The 27535-nt window shown below is 35.5% G+C and overlaps 3 protein-coding genes across 9 annotated transcripts in view; 1 reads left to right on the top strand and 2 right to left on the bottom strand.

Annotated features, from left to right (window-relative positions):
• Positions 1-27535, bottom strand: part of LOC125679183 (neurobeachin-like) — a 142783-nt gene that overhangs the window by 44603 nt on the left and 70645 nt on the right. The gene's annotated exons all lie outside the window — the stretch shown is intronic.
• The window catches only part of LOC130051959 (uncharacterized), a 57939-nt gene that overhangs the window by 15736 nt on the left and 14668 nt on the right, over positions 1-27535 (bottom strand). The window contains exon 2 of the mRNA XM_056155367.1: positions 21986-22129. Coding sequence (XP_056011342.1) covers positions 21986-22098 — 113 coding nt within the window. The 5' untranslated portion in view covers positions 22099-22129. The remainder of the gene's footprint in view (positions 1-21985; positions 22130-27535) is intronic.
• LOC125679194 (protein mab-21-like 2) lies at positions 5766-8795 on the top strand. The gene has a single exon (XM_048918204.2). It carries the CDS (start codon positions 7621-7623, stop codon positions 8725-8727), a length of 1107 nt encoding a protein of 368 aa, XP_048774161.1. The 5' UTR covers positions 5766-7620; the 3' UTR covers positions 8728-8795.

Consider the following 27535-nt stretch of genomic DNA (forward strand, 5'->3'; position numbering starts at 1 on the left):
TTTCAGTCCATACCACGAGTTTTAAGGTCATATCAAATCATCATCATGAAGAACAAAGGTTTCCTTTTTCCGATTAACCAAAATACCAAACGAAAGAAAAGGGAAAAATAGAGACTACCAAAGGATGTTGACCTTTGGTATCTGTTAATTTTTTTTTTAAGTGACACACTTGTAAATCTTATCAGAGGGATCATCCATTGCCTTTGACAGAAATTGAATACCATAGTATTTAGTAAATATATACATACCGGGATTTCAATTTAGAAAATAGAAAACTTGACAATTTTAATGTTCGTGTCGATCTAATTATATGAAATAGAAGAATGACAGATTTTTATTTTCTTCCACGGAATCTGGGACAGGATTTTATTGACTTGTCTCTGTGGAGCATCTATAGATATCAACATAGAGCACATTCCAGACAGCTGGCGGCGATACTTTGTTTGCATACTTCTGTTTATTAAGTGAGGATGTTGAAACAAAATGTTATTCTTAAACAAATGGAACTAATTTCTGTAAGGGCTATCCTGGTAGGTTTCATTTGGGAAAAGCGATTAACGCACCGATACTATGTCATTTGAACATTCACATAAATCACGCTCCTCATAATCTCGATTTCAGAAGACCCGTGACACTTCTTCAATTTATAAGCAATTTTCGTGCACACTGAAAGCAAATGCATATATTTTGATAGATTTCTACATTGTGAACAGAAAATGTATAGGCACTGTTGAGACAAAGGCTCATGAATATACCATTTTAGAGGACAACTTTGCATACGGAATTTTTGCGCATAATTTATACAAATTCGTAATATACCGACGTCTTAAAACAAAATATACATGATTAATGAGAAGAGAAAGAGATATTTCAAAAATTAAAATATGAAAATCAGTTTTTAAAAGGGTGATGTATGCAAATTTTAGCATTGAAATACCACAGAAAACATTGCTATATATCTAATTAATTCTATTCATTCAAACAATTTCTGACTGTGCGATTTCTTTTTCTTATTAGTATTTGTAACTTGCCGTTGATAATGTGTTAATAATGATGTTGTTCATGACTTATGACAACTCGATAACGTCTGATCGCTTTATAAACGCTATTCCTTGTTAGGGTAATTACACATTTATTTACTTGCTATAAGTACAACACTTTTCTTTTGCAACACAGCATATAGAGGTGTATCCTCAACATATCAATAAACCTGTTCTTTATATCATTTGAGACGCGTATTCTATTTTGTGCTTATACATATTCTTATTATAACTTATTGACGTCTTCCTCATTTATGTTATTGTAATACATGTTCTTTGTAACCTATATAAGCAGTACTGCTTTTGGAAATAAACATTACAATATAGTGAGTGATTACTGGACAACGAATGGACGTCGAATGTAAATAGGAAATGAAAATAAAATGTTTATTGTGGATATAGCACAAATTAGAAATAGGTCTGAATCTCCTTAATACGTATAATGAATTTATTCAGTGTCAGAAAACAAATCGAAATTGACGATAGAAAAAAAAAATAAGAGAAAGAAGTGAACAAAAATACGAAACGCTTGTATCTTCAACCCAGAAGGATGCAGTGGCGGGACCTCCTGCGTGGATTGCATAGAGAGAAATAGATACGGAGTAAATAACCCCCCAATAAAACTGTCGGCATTAAAACCGTGCACTTTTCTCTTGATAATTACCATTCTTCCCCGAAACCTTCACTGCATGTTAAACATGTAGCCATTCCAGGGAGGGGGTTCAATACAGCGACAGTAAAAGTGAGTTTGGGGCCCCGTCCTATCGCGGCGTGGGGCTGGTGTTCGTCAGAACGTACAGTTGTATCTTTATAGTAGAACAAGTTATGTAACACAGTCAAGAACACGGTCATAATCCAGGCACACTTCTCAGATAATATGTACGCCCTGATTACAATATTTATTTTAATTTTGCATTTTGTGGAGAGAGAAAACGATTGAAAACATCCTTAAACTAATTCTTTATTTCTATAAAATATACATCCAATATTATGAAGTAACATGGCTGCATAATTCAATTTTATGAAGAAATGTCTGAATGTTCTTAATTTATCATGTGGTAATCAGTTGTAATATATAAAGACTGCAATGTAAGCTTTTCTTGTCCATGATCCACTCAATTTGAAATTCTACCAGGAAAAGCTAGGACAAATCTGTCTTTATGAGGTTCTGTCAGGTACAGTTAGTTGAATATATCATAAATCTTACCCTCTAAGTGGCTGCATGTACGATTAGTCAGCCTCTACACGTGGGACCGTCCCCAGGGTCACGGGTGTGTTTATATCCGAAGGTGTTCGAATTTACAACCTAACTTCATTAGATCCGTTCCGATCATTAGAAAATCAACGAGCCGACAAACGATTATAGTCCTGAAAAAAGTATTATCTGATGTAACTCCAACATGTCGTATCGCAGTTTTAATCTACATGTACATAATAAATGTGCCACACGAGACCCCCGGGGCACGTGTAAAAGATTGACATTTCTGGTTAATCCTGATTAAGTCAACTCTCTCTGTTTAGTTCACTACATTTTTAATTTGTTTATTTATGATGCAGAATAAGGCTATTTGACATTTTTTTAACTCCTGGACACAATAGTTACAAATTATTAATTGATATACTGCAATAATTCATATTGGGGCATCAGTTTTGACAATAATTGAGAAAAAGTACGAGCTTAATTGATGGTGAAAATACCACGGGAGGAAAATAATATTAACACATTTTTAGTATTTTGAATCAAGACGTTGACTACAAAATTTTCAGTTTTAAAACACAGAACACAATGAGAAATTCCAATTTTAAAACAAGACGATATTTTGTCATTCTGTTTACTCTTTCAAAGAACAGCAAATTATGAAACTTTAGACACCTGTTCGACTCATTATTCATGCTATATTCCAACGTTTTGTCGCGAAAAAACATATATGTACAATGAATTCAAATTAAAAGATAACAATTTGGAAAAATAAACATATCATTAAAAGATTCAGGCAAAAAAGGCTAAAAGATAAGATCACCGTGTCGCCACCGCATAAACAAGCATAGTGTTCTCCCTCCAATAAAATGTCGAGATGTGGCCAAAAACGGCCTCCTGAAAACAGCTTATCTACAACGAAAACTCGTTAGAGGCTTATGGTAAATATAATCTTTATTTTAGCGTAAAAATATTTAAAAGTAGATGTTCTGAAAATTCTCTGCGCTCAACCAACAATAAAGCTTTACTTCAAGCCGCACTTTGTGAATGATATTACTGTTTTAAATTCTTTATTTCAACTGAGTAAAAAATGTTATGTACACATTTTACATTTTTATCTATGGCTTTAAAATCATCAAAATGTGAAATAATATTCCAAATAAAACAAAATCTAATCAACACTTTGATTTTTGCCATCCGCCGCAGCATAAATTAGAAAAGCATTCTAATGAAAATAATATAAAGCAACATAAACAACTGAAAAATGCTAAAACGAAGCCTACATAAATACTCATTATGTTAATAGTTTGATCTGTCGGTTAAGTGGTTGACTTATGGTTGAATAGGACGGAGAAATTCGTTCTGACATATGACTTCTTTCTGAACAGCTCATTAAGAGATCCCGACTTCTCTTTTGATAAAAGTCGTGTCAAAGGTACTCAGGTTTGGAATGCATCATTTCACGTCATACACTTTCCCGCCAAATAAAAGTAAGACCCCGGTCAACAAAATTTTACATATTCATTTCTAAACATCTTACATTCCAGAAAACTACGGGCGTCGTTCCCAGCTTTCTATCAATCGAACATGCAGTCAAAATTTCAGTCGATTGTTACAACTAATTAATTTGGTGGGCTATGAAACTGATGGTTCCCATAGAGACCCATCAAAACCCCACAAATGTCTGTGGGTTTCCTCCGTGACCGGGAGATCCGTAACGTTACCCGGGCTCTCCCGGGGTTCTGTAGCACCTGAGAGCAGTCACTGTCAAATTTCATTGTAATCACCCACTATAAACATAGATTTACCCAGATCAGAAGTCCAAGACCAGCAGTACAACAGGGATACAGACTTGTATAAAAAGATCGGTTTTACCCATTGTCTCTAATTAATTAGAAAATTACAGACATTTCTTAGATGCGCTCTGCATCGAATAGGAAGGAAAAGTCCACAATGAAAATGGGAGGGGGTGACAAAGAGTCTAGTGCTATACCAACTAACTACATTGAAAAACATAACGCTGCATGGTACTCAGTCGTAATATAAAACATCAAAGACCGATTCTAGTTGTTCCGGCCATTCCTTAACATTGACAATGGAGGGACGACTGCCAATGGTACTCACACGGAATAAGCTTCATGGTCAATTACGACAAACTTGTGCGAGGAATGCAGACGGCATTGTTTGTGTTTCTGTTTGTTTCTGATTACACCGATAAATGTTGCACATCTGATAAAAATTATTCCTCTGAGGAAGAATAGATCACTCAGATTCCTACACTACAGTCTTATATTCATAATTTGCAAACAGAAAATTGGATAATAATTCACAGATTGTCTTTTAATCACTGAGTATTAAATGGTATAAGGTTGTTGCGATGCTAAATATTGATTCTGCACAGTTGCCATTTCTGAATTCATCCAATCTTCGATTAAAAAATATCATGCACGCTTAGTAAATGAAAAGATATAAATGATGGAAGACAAATTGGTTACTGTTAGCTGCACATGAAAGGGTTTTGTGTTCCACTGGGCTAATGAAACGCAAAAATCTATTTTCCAGTAGTTGAGCACAAAATGAAATACCCGAAACACGCATGCACATTTCATTAAGACTCGTGGGGACGGAAAATAAACCAATATATGACTGGGAAATACAAGATACATTAAACAGTGAATATTGCCAAAGACAAAAAACTACTCTTACTCAGTATTATTTATTTATTAAAATCCAAGATTTTGAAGACGAAACTTGAAGAATGTCTTTAAAGAATACATCCCTTCTAACTTGTCGTGAATGAAATATGTCTTAAAATACCACCGGAAACTGAAGAGAGCATACTTTTTAACTCGGTAAGTGCCTATGGCTGTTGATTTACCGGATGAGATAGGAACAGACGACCCTTAATGAATTAGACGAAGTGGCGGTCAGAGGTGACGTCATTTCTGACAATCTGCTGGATGTCGTCTGCTGACCCCGGACCGCCATAGTAAAAAGAACAAAACTTCAAGCACAGCTAGCAAAAATATATATATATAAAAACCCCGGGAAGATTAGTTATTTCTTGAATCATCTATTCACCAAAGTCAAATTTTTAGCCATCATTTCCACACACATACCCAGACAAGGCAAAAAAATTGAATATGCTTGGTATGATAATTCCAAAACATATCCAGTGTCGTTGAAAGATGGGGGGTTTTGACGATAGAAAAGAGCCTGTCATTATAAGAAACTTGATGCATTCATATTCTGCGACAGGTGATGGTTTTCAATGGTGTATGTGCATTCTATTACCTAATGATTGTATCAAATAGACATCGCTTGTTTCGATTGTAGCGAAGGTGGTGATGAATGAATACAAGAAATAAACAAAACCTGTTTCCTAGATAGACCGAAATATCTCATGGCGAGGAAATGGTGACGTACAATTGCGAAATGCCTTGGCACAGGAAAACCAAAATTTCTGTCTTCCATGAAAGGTCTAGGAAATATTTGCAAGAACAATCAAATTAAGCAGAAGAAGCTGGGATACTCGATATATTTTTCAATCCCCTGAAGACTCGGATGATCCGTTCTTGTGATTATTTGTAATCATTAAGCAGGGCTTTCATACATCAGCTGAGACTCAGACCAGCAAATGTCAATATTCCTGGGTATGGCACGCAGCTAATGATACCCACGGAGCAGGAATGAATCGGCCATCCAGGAATTACGACCGACCCCAAATAATGGCGTTTCTTCACGAAACGGCGCCAGTGAACGCTATCTCCCGTTACCCATGTTCTTATACAGAATTAACGTCTTCAAAATCATTCTAGTCATACCGGTCATATGCCATAATTAAGAATTGTTTTATATATTTTAATATAATTTTACGACTAACACTATACCCCAGTCATTGTTAGAATAATCAAAATTTATTTTTAAAATAGATTGACAGGGCAAACACATCTTTTTACTAAATTTAAAACAAAATTATCGCAATAATTTTAGTAATGTTCAAAACGCATAAAGGAATGCGTTTCCGTATAAAACGCACCCTGTCTGTACAATATATACAATTCTCGCTGGCTATTTCTAGTTGATTACGCAAACTGCATATACTGATTAGTGTAAAATAATCAAAATCGCATTAGCTTCCCGAGACATATCCCTGTGCAACTAGAAACTGACCTAGTTTGATTGAGATTCAGGAAGAACTATATAACAAAATCCCCAAACTCAATTTAAATAATTCAAATATCATAAATTTATATGAAACTTTCACAATCATATGATAGTTTCTTTTTTTTTTCTTTTTCATAATATACGTATATTGATATCAATGAATTTAGTGCGAGATTCCACATCATTTAAAGGCTTTTGTATATAACTGAATGAATACATAACAAGTATTTTTCAAAAAATTATCTGATAGGTACGTGGAAAATGCTGGTATAATTCTTCTACTCACAGTCTGAGAAGTTTGCATTTTGTTTTTATTTCTAGAACTCTATCAAGACAAAATAAAGTTGCCAAAGCATCCGAGAAGCTAAAAGCAAAATCTCGATGTTTTACAAACATTTCCAGCACTCTTGTTTCAGCGGCGTCGATGGGAATTAAAAAGAAAAGACATTGGTACAATGCACATAATTTGGTCATCTAAATTATTTCAAGAGAAACTCCCCCAATTTGTTCAATTTTAAAAGAAGAATTTTTATTAAATGGAAGACAGCTCATATTGTTAGTAGGTACAAAAAGGCAGAGAGAGACGATGATGGGGAGTACGGTAGTTTTATCAGAACCCCGCTAGGATTATTTGCCCGTTGAACGATGCATGGCTAATATCCAATGCTCCACGCTGCGGGTGTCTCTGGATAATCATCCGCTTGATGAACAGATAGAGGGGGCGGGGCTAAGCGAAAACCAACAAATGCCTAACAGCCGATCTTAATGAGATGGGCGGTGATATTCAGGTAAAAATCTGCATGAGGTATTCTCTGCGCTGCGATTGGTGCAGAATTAATGACAAGTTGATTTTTCAATTACCAACAAATTGATAGTCAGCTACGAGACATTTGTATACGAATGACGCAGCGCCGGTAAGACTGGTATATCAACGCCATCCAAGCATACAGCGTGGCTAATAAATACAAAAAAACATTTTCACAATCATAACACAGAGACAATAAAGAGAGCGGTTCATCTTTCTCCGTGTCGCTAAGCATGCAACTGGAAAAGTGAAAGTAACGTGACTCGCACGTTTTGTTGCTGTCCATCTGTCGCAAGGAGGAATAACACATGAGAAGTAATTAGTTTAATGAATTGACAAGTGATTCTAGTGAAAAATATTTCTTTGGATTTTTGTGTGAAAATTTCCTAAGAGAAAAAAAAAATACGAGCATGCTTCTGGAAGGGAGCTCGCCGGACATGCTTGCGGCTCAGTCCAAAATTTTATTTCAATTAAACAAGTACTATAACGAACGGGTACAAACCCGCCAAGGGAACACTATAAAGACTATACGTGAGGTGTGTAAAGTAGTGCAGGATGTCCTAAAAGAAGTCGAGGTCCAGGAACCCAGATTTATTAGCTCTCTTAACGAAGTGAATGGACGCTTCGAGGGTTTAGAAACAGTGTCTCCAACGGAATTCGAGGTAGTGTTGTACCTTAACCAAATGGGAGTTTTCAACTTCGTGGACGATGGCTCTATTCCGGGTTGTGCTGTTCTTAAACTCAGTGACGGTCGGAAAAGGTCAATGTCATTATGGGTGGAATTCATCACGGCGTCTGGGTATCTTTCCGCCAGGAAAATCAGGTCACGATTCCAGACCCTGGTGGCACAGGCCGTGGACAAATGTAGTTACAGAGACACTGTCAAAATGGTAGCAGACACCACAGAGGTGAAGCTCCGAATCAAAGAGAGGTTCGTGGTTCAAATTGTTCCGGCTTTCCGGTGCGCAGGAATCTGGTGTCGCTCTGCGGCCCATTGGCCAGTGCCACACGTCCAGTGGCCAAACCCAAACCTGGTGGCTGAAGTTAAAACTGAAGGATTCGATCTACTATCCAGAGAAAGTATATACATGAAGGACAAGCAGAGTGCTGCTGAAGGCGATGCCTGGGTGATGACGTTTAAGTACGCCGAGGACCGGTTATTGTACGGCGGGTGTCGACGCCGGTGTCTGAGTATTCTTAAGACACTGCGGGAGCGTCATCTGGACCTTCCGGGAAACCCAATCACAAACTATCACTTCAAAACCCTTCTCTTGTACGAGTGCGAGAAACATCCCCGAGAAATGGAGTGGGATGATACATCTCTAGGAGACCGACTTAACGGAATTCTTCTTCAGACCATTTCCTGTCTACAAAATCGCCGGTGTCCGCACTATTTCTTGCCTAATGTGGACTTATTTAAGGGCAAAGCCCCGTCTTCTATGGACAATGCTGCCAAACAAGTGTGGAGAATTCTACGCGAACTTTTAACAAACCCCAAGAGTTTGGAGAAACTGTGACCTAGATATTTCGTGTTTGTTGTGATGTTCAGTTGTTTTTGTGTCAATTAAAATATTTACCAATAGTCTACCATTTATTACTTATCATGGAATAGTCTTTTGCACGGTTTGGTATAGATGTAGTTTGGTAAAATAAGGTTTATTTCTGGATTGTATACAAGCTGCAAAACCTTTACTATCTTCCGAGCAGATGTTTTGTATACAATAACTAGTCACTCTGAAATGACGAATGTTCAAAACTAGGAGGGCTTCTTGGGTCAGCGAAAGTAAATTGTGCAACCATGACAGTTGAAAGGGAATTATAATTTATCCGTGATATGTTGTGGATTATTGTTAATATTCAGGATAAGCAGACTCGGCAGTAGGCACGGTTTGAAGATACTAAGTGCCTTGGGTAAGTTGGTCTGGAGAATGCGTGCTGGGGGCATCGCACATTCCCGTAACATGACTTTGTAACGGCCAGAGATGACCAAGAAAAAATTTTTACAGGGTCACTTTAAAGCGTCATAGTAACTGCATATATTAAACATGTTTTACTGCCATTTTACTTTAAAAAAAATTTTTTTTTTTAAAAGTCTACTTTGTGGTCATCAGTGAAGATGTCGTGAATAAAAAATAGACATTTCAAATAAATATTTCTGTCTTATAAATAGCAATAATTTACATACTTTAGTTTCTACGCATAATTAAGTTCATGCAACTGACTAACGTGTTTGTAATTTGCATATTACGCAGAAAATAAGGATATTTTTCATCCTGCCACCATGACAATTGATAAAGAAAGTCAAATTTTACAAACGAATATACAATTTATCTTACACAGGAACTGTTGAAACAAAACACCATAAACAACAAGCTCCCCTTCCATTCAGAAAATGTCTTTAGATGCTCGCAAAATCTAAAGTCATTATGCTATAGGAAAATATTTATTTAAGAAACTGTGTCTTTTTTAAATGCACTGGTTGCAGGATTCTGCTTTTTCTCAGCACATCAGCCCGACAGTCCTGGAAAATGCCACTTGTTTTTAACCATTTCCTGGCCATTATAACCCCCTCTCCATCATCACTCGACAAAACATTCAATATTTTGACTTCTGGTAAATCTGCCACTTATGAAATTCACACATGCCGAGAGAGATGTCAATCAAAACAGAAAACGGTTTTGTTTTCACCACGCAAACTTTCTTTCCAACAGAATCTACACATTAATCTAAAACATACATTAGGATGAATGTACTAGCATGATGAAATGCTGAACGTATTGTATTTCTTAATATTGCCAGAGTAATGGTTTTTGAAAAATCCTACAAAAAGTAACGTTGACATTTTCAAATTTACAAAAATGCTCATCTTTTGATATTTTGGGCTTAAATTTTGAGGTTAATTTTTTTTTTAGTATTAAGCATTAACTAACTTCCCTTGAATTTTACACGTCGTCAAGAAATCTACATATTAAAAATTATTCCTCAGAAATCGATAACTATGTCTCTTTGAGATATTTACAACAAAACTGTCCACTGCCCATAAAATATTAATTTCAAATTCAGGTAGAAAAATGTTGTATGTATCTTTTATAGCAGATCACTAATAACATAGTCTGTCTCGTGGAATTATTGTAATAATCGATTGTAACATGAATATACATACACGGTCGGTGAACAAATTGAGGGATTTAGTTCTGAATATTCATGACTTGCTGATCGAGGACGCGATAAACCATTTGACAATTTTAAAGACTTCCTGTCTGAATACCAAAAAGAAATATAATGTATCGAATACAAAAAAGAAACACATTGCATTTTTCCTACCAAAGAGAATTTATTGTGCATGAAGGTTTTATTTTCTCTCTTCTTAATTGTTCTCCCGGAATCTCCTAAATTCATTTTATTTTAGATTTAGGTTGTTCCAAACGTTTCAAACTTCGATCACATACCAACACATTAATATTCCGGATATCATACTCAATCATATCATCTAATACTTTACTCAGATTAGTTTCCAATCATTCATCTTAAATAAATCCACCTAGTTTTAATCAAAATTTCAAGTAAGAAAAATATTTCTAAAATAGTTTTAAAATAGTTAGGTATAGGAAATGGCATAAACTATGATGAAACGAATTTACCGAATGTTACATGCAGAAGATGATGAATTTGAGGGAAAGCGCTCCGCGTTATACAAAATTACTTCAGGGAACTGTGAAGTACCAAGGGGTACCAAGAACCGTAGTAAGAAGTACAGGAAGCACCGCCAAGAATTACGGCATTACCGGTATTCCATCGGTCGTGAGGTCAATGGGGTCAAATGTTGCCCTTCCAAATGGTATTTAAAACGAATTTCATGTATCTTTAATTTACGACAAACAAATTACAGAGAATATAAAGTTAAAATGTCGATTCGGTGTAAGTGCTGGTTGTCTTTGTGGCAAAGAACGATTACACTCAGAGGGAGCTGAAATTCCGGGCTGGAACACCCTAAGAGGTGACAGACGACGCACCCGTACACAGCGGTATAAAAAACCCCGTTGATTTATGGATCCCTAATCTCTCATTTTTATCTTTAAATGCTGAAAACTTGGCAATAAAATGAATATAAAAGTGAAATAATTAACCGTCACTTTACCATGAAATCATATACTACAAGAATCTTCTGTCCTATCGGATGACAATGAACTTCATCGAAAAAACTCCACGCAGCACTTTTGTGGGGTATCTAATTAAATAAGCTGAGAGAGGCTTTCAATTTTTGTCCTATTGCTAGAAATATGAGTATACTGAAATAGTCCACAGATTCGATACAAATAATACAAAAAGATGGTTCTTAAAAAATTCAGATCTTTAATTCAGATGTAATTTGTGGATCTCAAACATCGGCTATCATATGACAGTAGTGTCGAGGGAAAATATGGTGGATGCTTTATTCGTTTTTATGATCTGTCATTATGATGTCTTGCCATGATTCCAATAAATTTGATTAAAACGAATTAATATTTCATATTTCAAAGAGCTGGTAAATTTTCTTAAGGTAGGTCCCTAGTCCTGGACCTACTTGTGATTTCTCAAAAATTTGAGTTTAGATACTTAGATTGTTCATTTCAGGGTATGATAAAAACAAAAAAATGGGGGGTTGTCAGTATAATGAGTAAATTATGGTATTTTAATTACGTGTACCCCCATTTGTCAAACGGCAATATCAGAATTCATTGAAGAAGTCCTAGAATATGTCCATAAAATTTTGTTTGAGGTATGATGCTGCAATTTTTTTCCTCAAATATGAAATAAATATGTTTAACTAAATAATTAAAAGTGAAATTTTAACATAGTTTCATGTTTTTTAATAATGGTGATACAAAATTTAACTCAATACAGGCCCTCGGCAGTCAAAAATACGGCACTGCAACACCACTAATATGAATATTTTAAAAATTTGACTTGTGATTTTTCATTCAAACTCACATATTATGTTCATATATGAATGCTTGTTAAAATACATTTAAAAAATCTGCCCTTTCTCAGCATAATATTTTCACAGCATCTCAATTTATATTTACATTTTTGGGCCAAAATAACCATTTTGAAGATGATTTTCACATAACAGAAGATAACAAATATATAACAAATGCAGAATTGTTTTATTTAATTCCACAAGTGCATGATTGCATATCATGAATTTTTTTTAATTTATAATTTTAACATGTAATACCCCGGCCTGTATATCAATTAAACAAATATGTACCTCTGGTTTTATGTGTGAATTAGATGACAAAAAATGGAAAGAAGATTGGATCCATAGTCTACTTAAATATAAGTGATGGAGTGTTATTGTATTCATTTTACTAAATTAAAAAACATCCAGGTAAATGTAAAAACAGTATAAATCCACCCAATAATAATAGTATGTGAACCAATACTGGAGTTCGATCCGGACATGACGTCACGCTACTAGACCCCTACTTTAATTAAAGATAATGGTGGTTCCCTAAACTAGAGTTTAATGTTGACTGAATCTTCAGTTTGATGATACTTATACGCATTAAGCATTTTACAAGTATTTCTAGAAGATCTGAAACTCAAAGCAGTCGATTCCAGTGTTCCCATATGTATGCAAATCGTAAGTGACGGATTGGCCATGATCTGTCAGAAAGGGGGGTAAAATTTTATATCACTTAATTCATACAATTTCCATGCATATAAAATGTGCCCGACTTTATAGTGGTAAATTATACAAAATATATCTAGTTCTATGTTCACTCACCCTGTACGGCTATTCTCTATCAGAACTCCAATACACACAGGAAAATTTGATTTTTAACAACATATATCCTGTTTTAGGTGCCAAAAATGAACATTTTTGCTTTGAAAACAGCACAGGAGAAATAAAAATATATTAAAATGAGTCTTGTTATTTTTGAATTTTTATTCCTTCCACTGGAACCAGCAATCGTCATGCCGTGCTGGTACGTGACAGCGTGAATATTTATCATCTCATTAACATAAAGTCTCAACCTGGTCCACTGATCCTTTTGTTTTATCATTTTTCCCCATATGCATACATTAAATTCACTCTGTCAATGTTCTTAATGAAAAATATGTATGCAATGTTTATTTCCAAATTCACTGAGAACGTGCGTTCTAAAAGCGTCTTATAATCGCTTATTTCATTACAGAAGATCAGATGTATTGAGAGAATTATACAAATTAGGACCGCGATTTATTATCAAATCACAATAAAAGAATATACACAACAACAACAACAACAACAAAAATACACGCTAGTAATATCATTGTCTGTATTTTAAACAATGGTCTTTTAAAAACTTCAGTTTTCTTTCGCAGTGAACTCGTACTTCAAAGAATTTCTGTTTTAATATTCATCAGACCAATTCACGAATAATTCATAATATTCCATCAATCTAGAAAAATGCACAACAATAATAGCCTTGAACAGAAAAACCAAGAGATTTATTGAAAACATTTTTTTCCTTCTTAAAAATTCATATAGATATTTCTTTATATTGCCTAATATTTGTGGACAATGACAGATGTTTAAAAGTCGATACATAATCTCGTGGATATGTAAATTAATCCGTGTTTATTCATCACTTGGTTGTTCGCGGTATAACGACATTAAATCAAACACTATCATGCAGTTTTATCATACAGTGATAAATTTGACAGAAACAAGTTCTTCTTAGCGGTCTTTGACATGGCCAAATGAATATTAATATCGAGACAGAAATAACGCAAGTACCGGAAGTTCAAACACTGGAATTGACTTAAAAATTAAAATCCTTTACTCCGAAAATATAAACGAATTTTTCTCAGAAACGGAAGCCAATATACACGTGTATTCAATTTACCTATATGAAAGCAATGTATCTAGTTCGCTCACAAGGAAAACATCTTCAAAATTTCTTTTATTTTTGTGTTCGTTTTCTTACATTTCCACTCCGTGTTGAAAAATAGAAGCTTGATAGAGCGCTGCATTGCGGCGTTTGAGCCCCCGTGCATCTGGAGCGGATAAAACGAGATCTTGTCAATCAGGCATAAAATTGTTACCACACCTGGAGGATTACAAAAACTCTTGGAGTCAATTAGAGACTCATGTGATTTGTGTGCTAAATGACGTGTATCAATTCAAAATTTTATTATATTTTCCGTAAAAAAAAAATTTGTACAGAAATGGAACATTGGCATTCATCATAAACGAAATGTTTTGCAAGTTATATCGATTTCAGTAATAATATGAACCACACGTACGCACAAAGCTAATTCTGGAATTTGCTGTCTCCACATAACACACGCATTCCTACATTTGTATATTGCAGTTTTAGTTTAAAATACATCAACATAGACAAAATTAATGCACATCACTACATGTCAAATTCTGCTGATTCAAAATTAATAGATAAAAAGAATTGGGACTCTTTAATCTATGCATTAAATGGAAATTTTTCTTATACGCTCAGAGGTGTTTGACTAATGTTGACATTGTTATCGAACATAACCTACATAAAAATTTGAAAAATAAAAGAATTTTCCTCTAGTAAATCTACAAATATAGGACATATAAAACCGCACTTCATTCTCTATTTCATAAATCTTTACTAAAAAGTGAAAACGGTTACTTTTTTCTTTTTCTTTTTAAATCCTTCCTTTATCTTGGTACCCTTCAACTATCTCCTTTATGTATGAAACATGCTATTATGGTAGTATTGCATTATCAATTTAAAATTTTTCAATGCCCCAAATTTTGAATAACTTGCGAGACAGAGACTTTCATTTATAAACTACTCAACAAATTCAAAATTTCTTCATCGTAAGATAGATCTAAATTTTGGAGAACGTTACAGATTCCAGGGCTTAGTACATCTCCAGTATTATGGTTTTTAAGAAGTGCAGTTCAAAGGCGATATAAAAACAAAAAAGAAAAGAAACATTCTTATTCACGATTTACAATATAGTCACGTGGACAGAGTAACTAGACATAAGACAAGAGATTGGACGAGAAACAAATTACTGCAGAGCAGAGCAATTGTTTCATCAGAAGGGATTCTTGTCCATACAATCTGAACGCTAACTTGCGTTCATTGATCGACAAAACTTATTTTAACCTTTGGGCCAAACATGATCCAGTTCTGAACAATAAAGGGATTCTGAGACTTCCATACAATCAACAGATTAACAAGATTACGACATTGCATGAAATATTGGTTAATAATTCTGTAATCAGTCTGTTGGGAACGAGTCTGAATACGATTCTGCAAGAAAATACAGTACTTTTTCGGAAATCATATACACATTTGTATATGACCATATATATCATTTCTTTTTCTTTTCTTTTGGAAAAATATATATACACATTATAAGTAAGGAAAATGAAAAAAAAGGCGGTCTTATTTTGCCATCAGAGTCTGATTCGCTTGCTACAGTGAGAGAACAGATTTTATTCTTCCAAAATACAATCTCATATTTCCTGGATAGTTACTACATAGTTAACCCCCATCCCAACCATTTATATATGTATGTAACATACATATATCATTGTAGTTGCAATAAATTGATATTCTTTACACGCACTATAGTAATTAGAAATTGATGTGTCTCGATAGAACTACCCATTTTTTTATTTTTTTTTTATACAAATGAACCTGAAGATTTATATTAATTAATGACCTTGAAATGAATAATAATTATAAAGAATAAGATAAAAATGCAATTCATCAAAATTTCTAATGAATAAATCTCTTCAATATTCATGAAACTACACTTTTGAAGGTTGATGAATATTAAAATCTGTCAAGAGAGCTAAAAAATATGTTCTCTGAACTTCAATTAAGCTGTGTTGTCAAATTCGTCATCCTTTTATAAACTGCTTTGACTTTATTTTTTCTTCTTTCTTTTTTTTTGTTTTTTGGATGAAAACTTTAATTTTAATTTATTGAATGAAATTTAGACCAATGGCAGATATTTGGCAGTGAGTGAATTATTACAAAAATGCAACATCTGTATTCTTCTTTCGTCCCATTGTTTTGCACAACAATTCAAAAACTAATCAATTTGTTGTTAGGGTTTACAATACGAATCCAATTAAAAGAACAAGCAATCTCAATATTTGATATTTTTTCTTTTATACGTTTTGTACTTTGACCAAGAGATTGCCAAGCATGAGTTGGATTAAGGGGGAGGGAAACCTCAATCATAATGGTAGCATAATGTGTCTGCCGGCGCAGCCTTTTCTAATCAGAGCTTAAGTAGAATCAACTTATTCTTAAGTGGACTAATTAAGGCGTAATCCAGTTGTGCATATTGCATTAGCAGCACAACTAGCTTGCCGCTTCATCGTTATGTTAGCCATAGAACGAACAAGATCGTACTCGATGCACGACGCATGTCATTTCACGGCCACATTCGGCGCCATGATACTCTACAAATGCACCAGGTCTTACGTGATGGTAAAAAGAGAAATATTCGCACCAAGTAAGCCTTTCCCAACACGGCACAATTATACAGCTCGTGCGAGAACACTTTATAATGTTATCTGCCATAGTTGTAATAGATAGACGCAATGGATGAACCTTGAAAAAGAATGAAATCAAAATGACAGACGCTGAAAATATCGGGTTAATTATCCGGAATGACGATTTCTTCTCTCCTTTTTTGTTTTAGCAGGTGCTTTTTGTCTCTCTAACGAGCGAATCTGCAGCGGTTGTCAGTAATAAGTAGGCCACTGAGTTATATTTTTGGGAAGTCCTGTGTACTTGACGCCAATGACACTTGTGTCTTTGATGTCTGTCAGTACGTCACTTCCGGAAACAGGACATCCGAGAAACACCAAAATTTATGCGTTATATCGTGATTTTGTTAGAATAAGTGAAAAATACCTCTAGATTGTAACTGTGGATACCTGTCTTTATTGGGAAATAATTACTGACAATCTGTCTCTACCCTAGACCTCCAAGTGGAGTGGTATCTGGGGCATCCTTCTCCCCCGAGCCAAACACATAAACCTGGATCAAACACCGATGATAACAATCGACAATGTGTACACTATCGTCAAGACGGCGACATTATTAATGCCTGCGAAATTGGTTTTCATTTTTGCCTCTATTGAGTAACCTTTTAAAATCTAAAATAGATTTTATCTGATAGTGTTTTTATGAAATCCTTATTAATTGTAAATAGAAGAAATGAACATCATCCCCTCCTCCTGTCAATTACCAAAGAAAATGGAGTGTTTTAACACTACATTCTCTGCAGGTATTGCGCTGGGACTGAATGATGATCAGTAAGTGTTTAAACAATCCGTGAGAGCCAAGACAAATATTTTATTGAAAATCTTCCACTGTTGCTCTTGAAACTGTAATTTAATACATGGAAGTCCTTGTAGCACTGTCCGACATGTATACATATAAAAGAGAAGAATATTCACTATTGGTGTACGTTGGAGTACGGAGTACGATTTCTGCAAAATGAGCGAAAACAATGACACAAGCAGCGCGGGTACCTGCCACAGCTCTCCCAGCCAGTGTTTGCCCTGTTGACTTGGTAACTGTGTGCCAAGACATAAGTCTGAAGGGACTTTACCATCTACAGATGTCATTTTTCAATAAAAATGTGTCTGAGTCATATTGTGATAAATTCAAAGATCTTGACCTTTCTCAACAATATACAGTAAAACTCGAATATAGCGAACACGGATATAGTGAAATTACGGCTGTATCGAAGTAAAAACGATTTCCCCGGCAAATTCTTTATATATTCTATATAAAAATCTGCGTCTATAACAAACACAGATATAGCGAATTTACGGGCATAACGAAGTAAATTCCTATTCCCCTTGAATTAAAATGAACGTAAAAATCACCTTTTATAACGATTTTTTTCCCATTTTAAATTCATTGTGATTTTTAACAATCATTTTCCATTAACATAAAGGATCCACACTTATTATAACATTTCCATTTGTATTTTTTCTAAAACAAAGGTTGTTAACGCAAAACAATACTTACACATACGTTTAGCAAATATATTGTCGGTATTGTTTAATATTCTCGTTAATTAAATTTTAAGTTTGATTGCATTTATTTTATCGTACACTCCTTTATTTGAGCAAAGGAACAAGTAAATGACAATTGCAATAGACTGTTTGTAAATGTATGTATTGTGCAAAATTTTGTTGACATTTTTCTCTCGACATGTTCTTGCGTGACTTAATAATCCATCAAGATACATTAGGTGGCAAGGGACAGTTTCTTTGGTTTTGAAACATGTGGATAGGGGGTATACACCAAAGTCAGATTATGACAGACTAATGAAAAATCATATTTCCCTTTTATGTCAATACTTGTATTTCATATTAGTGTAGTTAATAAATTATGACCCTAAATCACATGTAATCTATAAATACTGGTACTGGTGCACAAAACATGCTCTGAGCAGGTTCCCCTTTTTTGCTTTGATTTTCCCTCATTTGGGCTAATCCGCACCACTCCCACAACATCACAGTACCAAACATGGGGATTTAGACACTGTGCACAATCAAGAACTCTATCTGCCCTTCTAAAAACTCTACCTCTCATATGGGGCCATCCACCTTCCCTCACAGCTACAGACTTTTTGCTAGACCCTGCATGTTTTCACCGGAATTTCTTCAGCAACTGACCACGTGTCTTAGTTTCGTATTTGCACCCATCTATATGCTAGGAATCATGGTGACACCTACATGTTGTATATCAACATTTTTATCAAGCACTCAGCTACATTTGACATGCATCCTACAATTATTGTATACATTTTTACACATGTAATATCACTTCAAATATGGGGTATTTCCATTTTTTGAAAAAGTTGACCGGCCCTATAGTGCGAAACTGTCCCCTGCTACCTTATCATATGTAAATCAATGTATATGTTTCTTGTACAGAAATATTTCTTCTCGAATATATATAGGCTAAATTTATCTTAGAGACAATACAAACGAAAGTATATCGATTGCCACTTTCTTATACAACTGATATACATGTAGAATAAATCAGTTTTATGACGAATTTGTTATATTTGAATTATGAATTCGCTATAAACGTATAGCGAATTACGCTTATAGTGAATTTTTAAAAAGTGTTCCCTGAAATTCGCTATATCAGAGTTTTACTGTATAGCTGTATTTACTATGAACTTTTGGTTTCAAAGAAAGTCGAAAGATTTTTGAAATTTAGATAGTTCTTCTTCTGAGAGAGAGAGAGAGAGAGAGAGAGAGAGAGAGAGAGAGAGAGAGAGAGAGAGAGAGAGAGAGAGAGAGAAATTCCGTTTAAAAAGGTCAAGGTCACTTTGGGCAACATCTCACAAGAACCTCAAAGTATGCTTAATGCTGATCCTCCAGTCTGAAGAAGAAATAATCATGCACCGACAAATTTAGCATTGATGGTATGTAGAGAATGAATTAAAAAAAACTAGATTCACTTTATGTATAGAATGACCTGGTTTTCTAATTAAAACAAATATCCGTTTATGCCTAATTTCAAACATAAAGTAGAAGCTTCACACTTCTATTAGCTGGGAGCATTTCTTCAATGAAAAGGTAAATATAACTCCTATAAAGGTGAAGATTACGAACAGTGATCAATCTCATAACACCTATAAAGGTGAAGATAACGAACAGTGATCAATCTCATAACACCTATAAAGGTGAAGATAACGAACAGTGATCAATCTCATAACTCCTATGAAGGTGAAGATAACGAACAGTGATCAATCTCATAACTCCTAAGCAAACACGGACCCCTGGATATACCAATGGAGTTTGTTCATTATGAATATAGACTCTACCGTATACTAATTTGAATGATGGTCGTTAACACAGTGATTGAATCATCACGTGTTTTGGTATTATTGCCCGCTCAAGTATTACACTACTTTAGAAAGTTTGTTACATGATGCTTTTCCTTTCTAGGCACGTAGCTGCCTATACGCAAGTACGCAACTGCGTACACATCATTTGCGAGAGAAAGAAATAAAGAGATATTTGCCATTAAAATATTTGTGCTGAAAAATAACTGCATTATATGATAGTACCGGTTTATAATTTATTCAGCATCATAATGTCCATTTAATCAAATTTAAAGTCCTTTTTTGCATTTTGTGTTCCAGAAAAGCCAAAATTTGCTAGAAAGTCCCTTTATCTAGCAAAGATTCAAACACATTGGCCCAGTGTAGGGTAACGATTAGTGGTTTAAAGTTTTACATGAGAATAGATGGCCAAATTCTTCTTCTCAAGAACCATAAACGTTTAACAATTAGTCAGATTAATCTGCATGCAATCCTCCTGTGTTAGATGTAAATTTGTTCCAAACATGACCCACGGGACCAGAAAGTATAGTCATAATAGGGGAAGGAATGTAAAGATTTGCAAAGGAATTTAAAGGGGAAAAATCTTTGAAATATTCTCAAAAAGTATGCTACTTCTCAAAATACTATGCAAGCTTCATCAACAAGTAATGTAGATTCAACTTTGTTCATGCCATGCTTCCTGGAACCACAATGGAGGAATCTACAGGAGGGAACCGCAGCTCCTCGTATGAACGATGCGACCATGGGACAATTGCTTAAGCTGGCATCCTTGTGTGGTCACAAAGGGCAATAAGATGCCATCATAACGTGTCACTCACAGTAACGAGTGACTTTGTGAGGTCTGCAGACCGGATCTACACATCGAACCTGTACAATGTACTAACGTACACCTCAAAACATTTCTATACAGGACCGACATTTCAAATGTTTCATCGGCTGACCAATGTCCGTCATCAAGTGACCGTGACACACGGGTCACCATACATCACTTGGTGACAGACACAGTCGGTCATCTCACCTTAATCATCAAACCACTCATGTAATGTTGGTACATTTTTGGCATTTTCAGAGTTGTATTGGTTTATTGACAAGCGACAAGAAACAAAACATACACACATGTATAAATACATATCCACCATGTATGCAAAATCTTGTCACTCAAAAAAACAGTGCACGATTAGAGACCAAGGCAGAACACGTTATAGACGTGTACACGATTTGTCATTTCAGGACCACACAAACTAGTTTAATAATAGCGATATAAAGCTGGTTATTCCTACCATCACGTATATAGTTGTGGTCATACTTTGACTTGTTCTTAGTACTACCTACAGAAGCCTGGATATGGGCCGAGTCATACAGTAGGCGACACCGAGTCGAGAAATGACCACCGCGGCGCGTAACTATTGCCAGGGACTGTCCGTTTTCGTTGTGACAAATTGACTCTCATCTGTCATATTATTGAAAAGTTATAGTACATAAATGTTACAAATGACCAGGCAGGCCCTCACCGGCGGACGAATATAGATAATGACACTTATGAAGATGACAATGATGAGTAGACATATATGGATAGAAATAGGGATTCTCTCTTTTGTACCAGGTTTGTATTATAATATATGATAATGGGCATAGGGGTTTTCCTTTACTCACCCCTTAGCATGCGAATATTTCAATTCAACATTACATAATGGGTGTCAAAAGGAAGATGAAATTCTCCCTAAATATCGGTCTCGTATGATATTTATTGAAGTCCACACTCTATAGAGAACCAAGTATATGGTAACTTATTTGGACCATGTCAAAATTCACGTATTTTATCTTTCAATTACTTGGATTTTGTGAGAATGCGAAATTGATTTTTGTATCTATGTACGTTGGTTTATTTTCTATAAAGAAAACAAATATTACCTTCGGTAGCAGGGGAAGAACTGGCTGTAAAATCTGAACTGACCACTGACGCCTACACCTGGGTCAAGCTGACGGACCGCAAAACAAACCCAAGACCCGAGTCGCCAGGTCATTACATTAACTGCCCCTCGCGTCAGTCAAACCCTGAAATATACAAATGCCAAAAAACATGAAGCATATAAGCCATGCACTACCTATAACCTTTCACACAAAGAATACAACGTTATTAGTGTTTGTAAGAAAAACTGTCCACGGGTTTCTAATGTTCACCTAGCTGCAATAATGTAGCCCTATCCAATTTTTTTTATTCTGACGTTTTCGGGATAGGGCTACAATTCCATAGGATCTCCGTAATGGTGCAAAATAATTTTATGAATAACCGATAACAAACTCTGTGTATTAGTCCCAAATGTTGTTTACACCAAAAGGAGTACCAACTTTGTGCTCGGGCATGTCTAATAAAGGTGTTTTTCATTAAATATAATGTACAGCATGCAAAATTCTTCGTCTGCTCCGCCATGCTTGTTATCGCGAGATCTCGTAGGTGGATCTAATGAAAGCCTAAACATTGACAATCAGCGCGAAAATGTAGTTACTCGAGCCACTTCGACAAAGAAAGAAAAATCATATTGTTGCAGAAAGAATTTACACTCTGCTGTTCGGTTTTTAACTTGATATTTAATTCAAACCTTTTCAATACCGACGAAATAGCTTTCGCCTCCATACTTGTCCATTGATGTAAATACTACCTTATATGGCATATGCAAATGACTTGACAATCGGAAGTTGAAACTTCAGTACATCAAACATGGCGCACAAATATGAATCGAGGAATTGGAATTTATCGAAATTGTTGAAAACGGTAGAATAGAGCCTCACAAATCTAAAGTTGAAGGTTGTAAATTTATATATTGACTAAGAAACATAGAATCTCATTTTATTTACGTAAAGAAAGTCAGGAAATGTTTAGAATGAGCGCAAATGTTGCGGGAGTGAATCACTCCCGCATTTGCACCATTACGGAGATCCTAAGGAGTTGTAGCCCTCTCCCTAAAAAAAAAAAAAAAAAAAAAAAAAAAAAAAAAAAAAAATCAGAGAGGGCTACATTATTGCAGCTAATGTTCACCCCACAATAGCGTGGACAATGCGGCTAGGACCTTATACGGTGTTCAGCATTGCATTTGGTCCATTGTAGTTTATGACTTATGTCCTTAATCTACAGAAATTATTCAATGCCAGGGTATGTATGCGACTTCCTTTGCACAATGTATTTCCGTTTTGGCAACTCGTTAGTTATCAATGTAACATCTACATCACTTGTTCAACCGGAACTGTATGATTCAGTATTACGACAGGATTATATATTTCTTATACTTCTATAAATATACGAATAATTTCGAGAACAGCTATATTAATCATAACCACAAAGTGCTGGAAAAACAGAGTTACAACATCAGCTTAATTCACGGAGTCCCCAGCATTTCGCCTCAATTAGATGCTCTCGTGAATTTACACAGACATTTTATGCCCCTATAATCTCCGAAGCTGATGTATGCCATTGAACAAAAAAAAATCTAATTTTATTCTCAAATTTGATTCCTCTCTAAGTTTTATCGCCAACATAAATCAGCATATTCTTATTTGAACGGTAGGTGGCCGGAAAACTCTCTCTCTCTCTCTCTCTTTCTCTCTCTCTCTCCCTCTCTTTGAGTCATAAACTATAAGAGCTTTTTGCCCGCAGCCTTAAATGACGATGATAAATTATAGAAAATGCATCATTGATACAAAAACTTTGTTATACTGCCGTTTAATGGATATCGTCGATATCCTCCTGGCAATATTGGACCCGTGTAACTAGAAAAAAGCCCGGTTTATTTAAAGAGAGACTGTCACAGTAAAAATACCTGCTGCTGATGCTGGCCCGGGGGGAGGTAGCTAATTACCGAGAGACAGGTGCTTGTGTCATCCACGCAATAAACAGGTAAAAAACGAATGAAATCTGTCACGGGCTCAGAAAACAGATAACGTCCGTAACAGCAAAAAATCTACATAGTTTATAACAGGAGACGAAATATGGACATCATTTAGTACGGGTCTATTGTTCTAGTGTTGTTGCTCTTGCAATAAATAAAAATAAAAACAACTCAAAATCATTAAAGATTCAATTAAACCTCCACGTCCGACTGGTTGTAAAAAATATGGGGAAGCCATTACTTTTCATTGCGCTAATAAAATTCATTTCTTGCAGGAAATAAAATAAATATTGATTCAAGGGGTTGCGCATTCACTTGATAAAGATCGAAAAAATTATAGCAATAGTTTCTGGAAAATTGCTACTTCTCTCGATCCATTCGGTACTTAAATGCAAATTTGCCGCTATCGAAGCGGTGCTGTCGTATTAAGGGTCATTTAAGCGTAGTTAAATAAATTCTAATTACAGTTTGATACAGTGGAATTGAAGATAATTAAGGTTCTGTATCCATTGTCAAGATAATCAAGATAAACATTGCGCACGAAAATCGATTGAAGGATGTCCGCTTAGCAAAGAAACGCCATTTCCCCCCAGAAACTTTGCTTAAGGATGAAAAAGTCATTTTCCAGCTTGCTTTCAGCTGCACATTACACGCCTAGGCCTATACACTAAATTTAAACTGTTCACGCTATGGATCACGTTAATAGTAAATATTCTTAATCCCACATGGAAACAGATTCTGGAAAATGAAAATTAATATTTCAAGAGTAACTCACTATAACTCTACCAGATCAATGATTGTTGCTGATTTTACGAATTATTTCGTTTTTCCTAAATACAGTTTACCCAAGAGAACAAAACGAATGAAGGAACTTGGTTCTACACGCAATAATTTGGGAATGATGGGGTTTAGATAATTCGCTCGAGAGACCATAATGATGATGGCTCTCAATGCTAATCAAGGACTGAAGGAAAGCTATATGTTATCCCGGCAAAACAAGACAGTTAATTCTAGTTTGAAGTTCGGAACATCGCAAGGCTATTACCAAGCTCATAAATGCTAAATTTTGGCACGCGATTTTCCGGTTAAAATTTTGTTCGTCAGATCGGGGGGCCGAGTGGTTTCCCGCGCAAGGAGGATCTGGCTTGCCTCATAGTGTCAATGATAATCAACCTTATTATTTTAATTACAAAATAATAATAAATATGCAGCGAACTGATGAATTTGTAGACTGTAACTGGGGTTTTAGACCTATCACAGACGGCAGCAAAACATATAGATCACCCGGAGAATTACGCGCCGTTGATGTTCGACTCTTTCTTCCGAGTAGGGGTTCTTCTTCCGCGTCGGCACGAGAAGTCTGAGAGAAAGCAGACGAGAGTCTCAGGAACCCTCTAATAATCAGAGCGCTACAGGATTTCTTTTGTTTTTGGCCGATTATCGTTTCATCTATTCGTTTCTCTACAAGTTGACTTTGTTTTTTGGCAGAGTAGCTCACAATGACCTAGTCTATTCGCTCTAGGTAGGCTACTACTATTTCTCAAATTCTGAACGTGGCCCGAGTCTACCCCTGAAAACCACGGAATTCAATGAGATTTCGGGAAAATAATAACACACATAAAACACATTAATCATTAAGCAAATTCTAATTCAATGCGACATCTAAATGTTTCAAGACCAGGGATAAATTTGATTGGCAGAATTTAGTGTTTCTGCCTTATCGGACTCTCCATCATAATTATTGGGGGATTTCGTGTCAGTCACGGAAGATCTTTGCCGTTCATTTTCTGAAGGGATTTGGAGGATAATTGGCTGCTTCTCTCTAAAACGCGCTCATCATTAACGGTATAGATAATATATTCTACATTTCTAAATACAAGTCAACCGATGACGGAAAATTCCGAAAATATGTTGACTGTCCGAACAGCTTGGAGGGGATCTTTTACCTTCTGGGTCAAAACTGATCATAAACCCAACTGAGATATGATTTCTCCTGGCTTTGTACTTAGTAACATCGGGTCCTCCGTATATAGATTTGATAATATGATATATGCTTGTCTGTGATGATAAGAGAGGTTATGTGGTAACCATGTAGGTTATTTAAAACATCACTAACAAGTTGGAAATTGCTCTCCGTCTACAAGATTAATGATCCGAATTCCAGCTCGAAACTCGACTGTTTCCTCAAACTTTATCTTAATACGATTCGTCGGCATTTCTAACATTAATTTTGATAAAAATTAATTATTCAATAATGGAAAAAGATTAAATTGAATACCGAATCCTGCCAAGGTACAGCTCTCACCGTTTTATAAGAGGAGGTGTCAACTCGCAGAAGTCATTCAGCTGATTATAAAACCTTGTACTTGTTGATGGAAACCTATTCCGAGGAGAGATTTATGGGGGAATGTCTGAAGTTATGAATGAACCTGCACTCGGAGTAATTATCTACTCTTCTGACAAGAGGGCCCTTTAGCATCACTTGTCGACGGGAGACGCTGTGCCTTTCTTTTGTACGGAGAGCGATCTTGGCAGGAAGTCTATTGCTTGACTCCACTGTCTATCAAAAATTAAACTTTTCAATGTGTTTTGTCATTTTTTAAACTTTCAAGTTGTGCATTTTTTAGCTATGTGTTTTTTGGGTACTTGTGACGGGTCTGCTTGTTCGTTTACTCGTATGAAAATGAGTTCCCCTTCTCAGATTCTCCGTATTATTTAGGTAGCACTCTACTACAGTGTGTTGAGAATTCGACGAGTCGTTGTCTCTCCCTCGTGGAGAGCTAGCGATATAGAGAATGTATTTGGTATAGAGAATGCATTCAATAGGGAATACATCCGACAGCTCGAGAATACTTTCAATATTTCCTAGCCGAAACGCAGATCCGAACAGTTATTCTGAATAAAAGACAAAAAGATGTTGTTGGGGTATAAATGACAACCTTCGTGTCAAACATTCGCCATCAGTCGCTGAAAATGAATGTTTGCAGCGAATTCTTCGCCACAGAAACAATGTTAAAAGTTTATACTGAACAAAGACAGAAAGATATAAACGATAATTTCAACCACAAACTTCAGAATCCGTGTACATTCACTGCTGTGAATCATTTGCAATTTTTGTGAGATTCCGTATCAGTTACGCCGTAAAAATGGCAGAATTCTGTAAAACTCGGCTCTGACAGACGTGATTGTCAGCCGTACCAGGACAATTAAATGAAAGGGCCGATAACACGGGGAAAGAAGGATATCTGTTATAACACGCACCTACACAAGAAAAACCAGAATGAAAGGCACCATTGAAGTTGCCACAAAGTACTCTGCAACAGTCAAACACTGACCAGCACGTTTGTGATTGGATGACCAATAACCCTATTCAATTATACTGCATTGTGATTGGATAAAAAAAATAACCCTAAACATGAATACTATTTTGTGATTGGAGGACAAATAACCCTTTATACTAATTTCTTATCTTTGAAATATCATTAAAATTTAATACTACAGGATAAATATTTCGAAAATGTGTATTACCATCTATAGATTCGTCCAATATAATACATACATGTGTATATATAATATA

This window comes from Ostrea edulis, chromosome 2, assembly GCF_947568905.1.
Source record: "Ostrea edulis chromosome 2, xbOstEdul1.1, whole genome shotgun sequence".
NCBI lineage: Eukaryota > Metazoa > Mollusca > Bivalvia > Ostreida > Ostreidae > Ostrea > Ostrea edulis.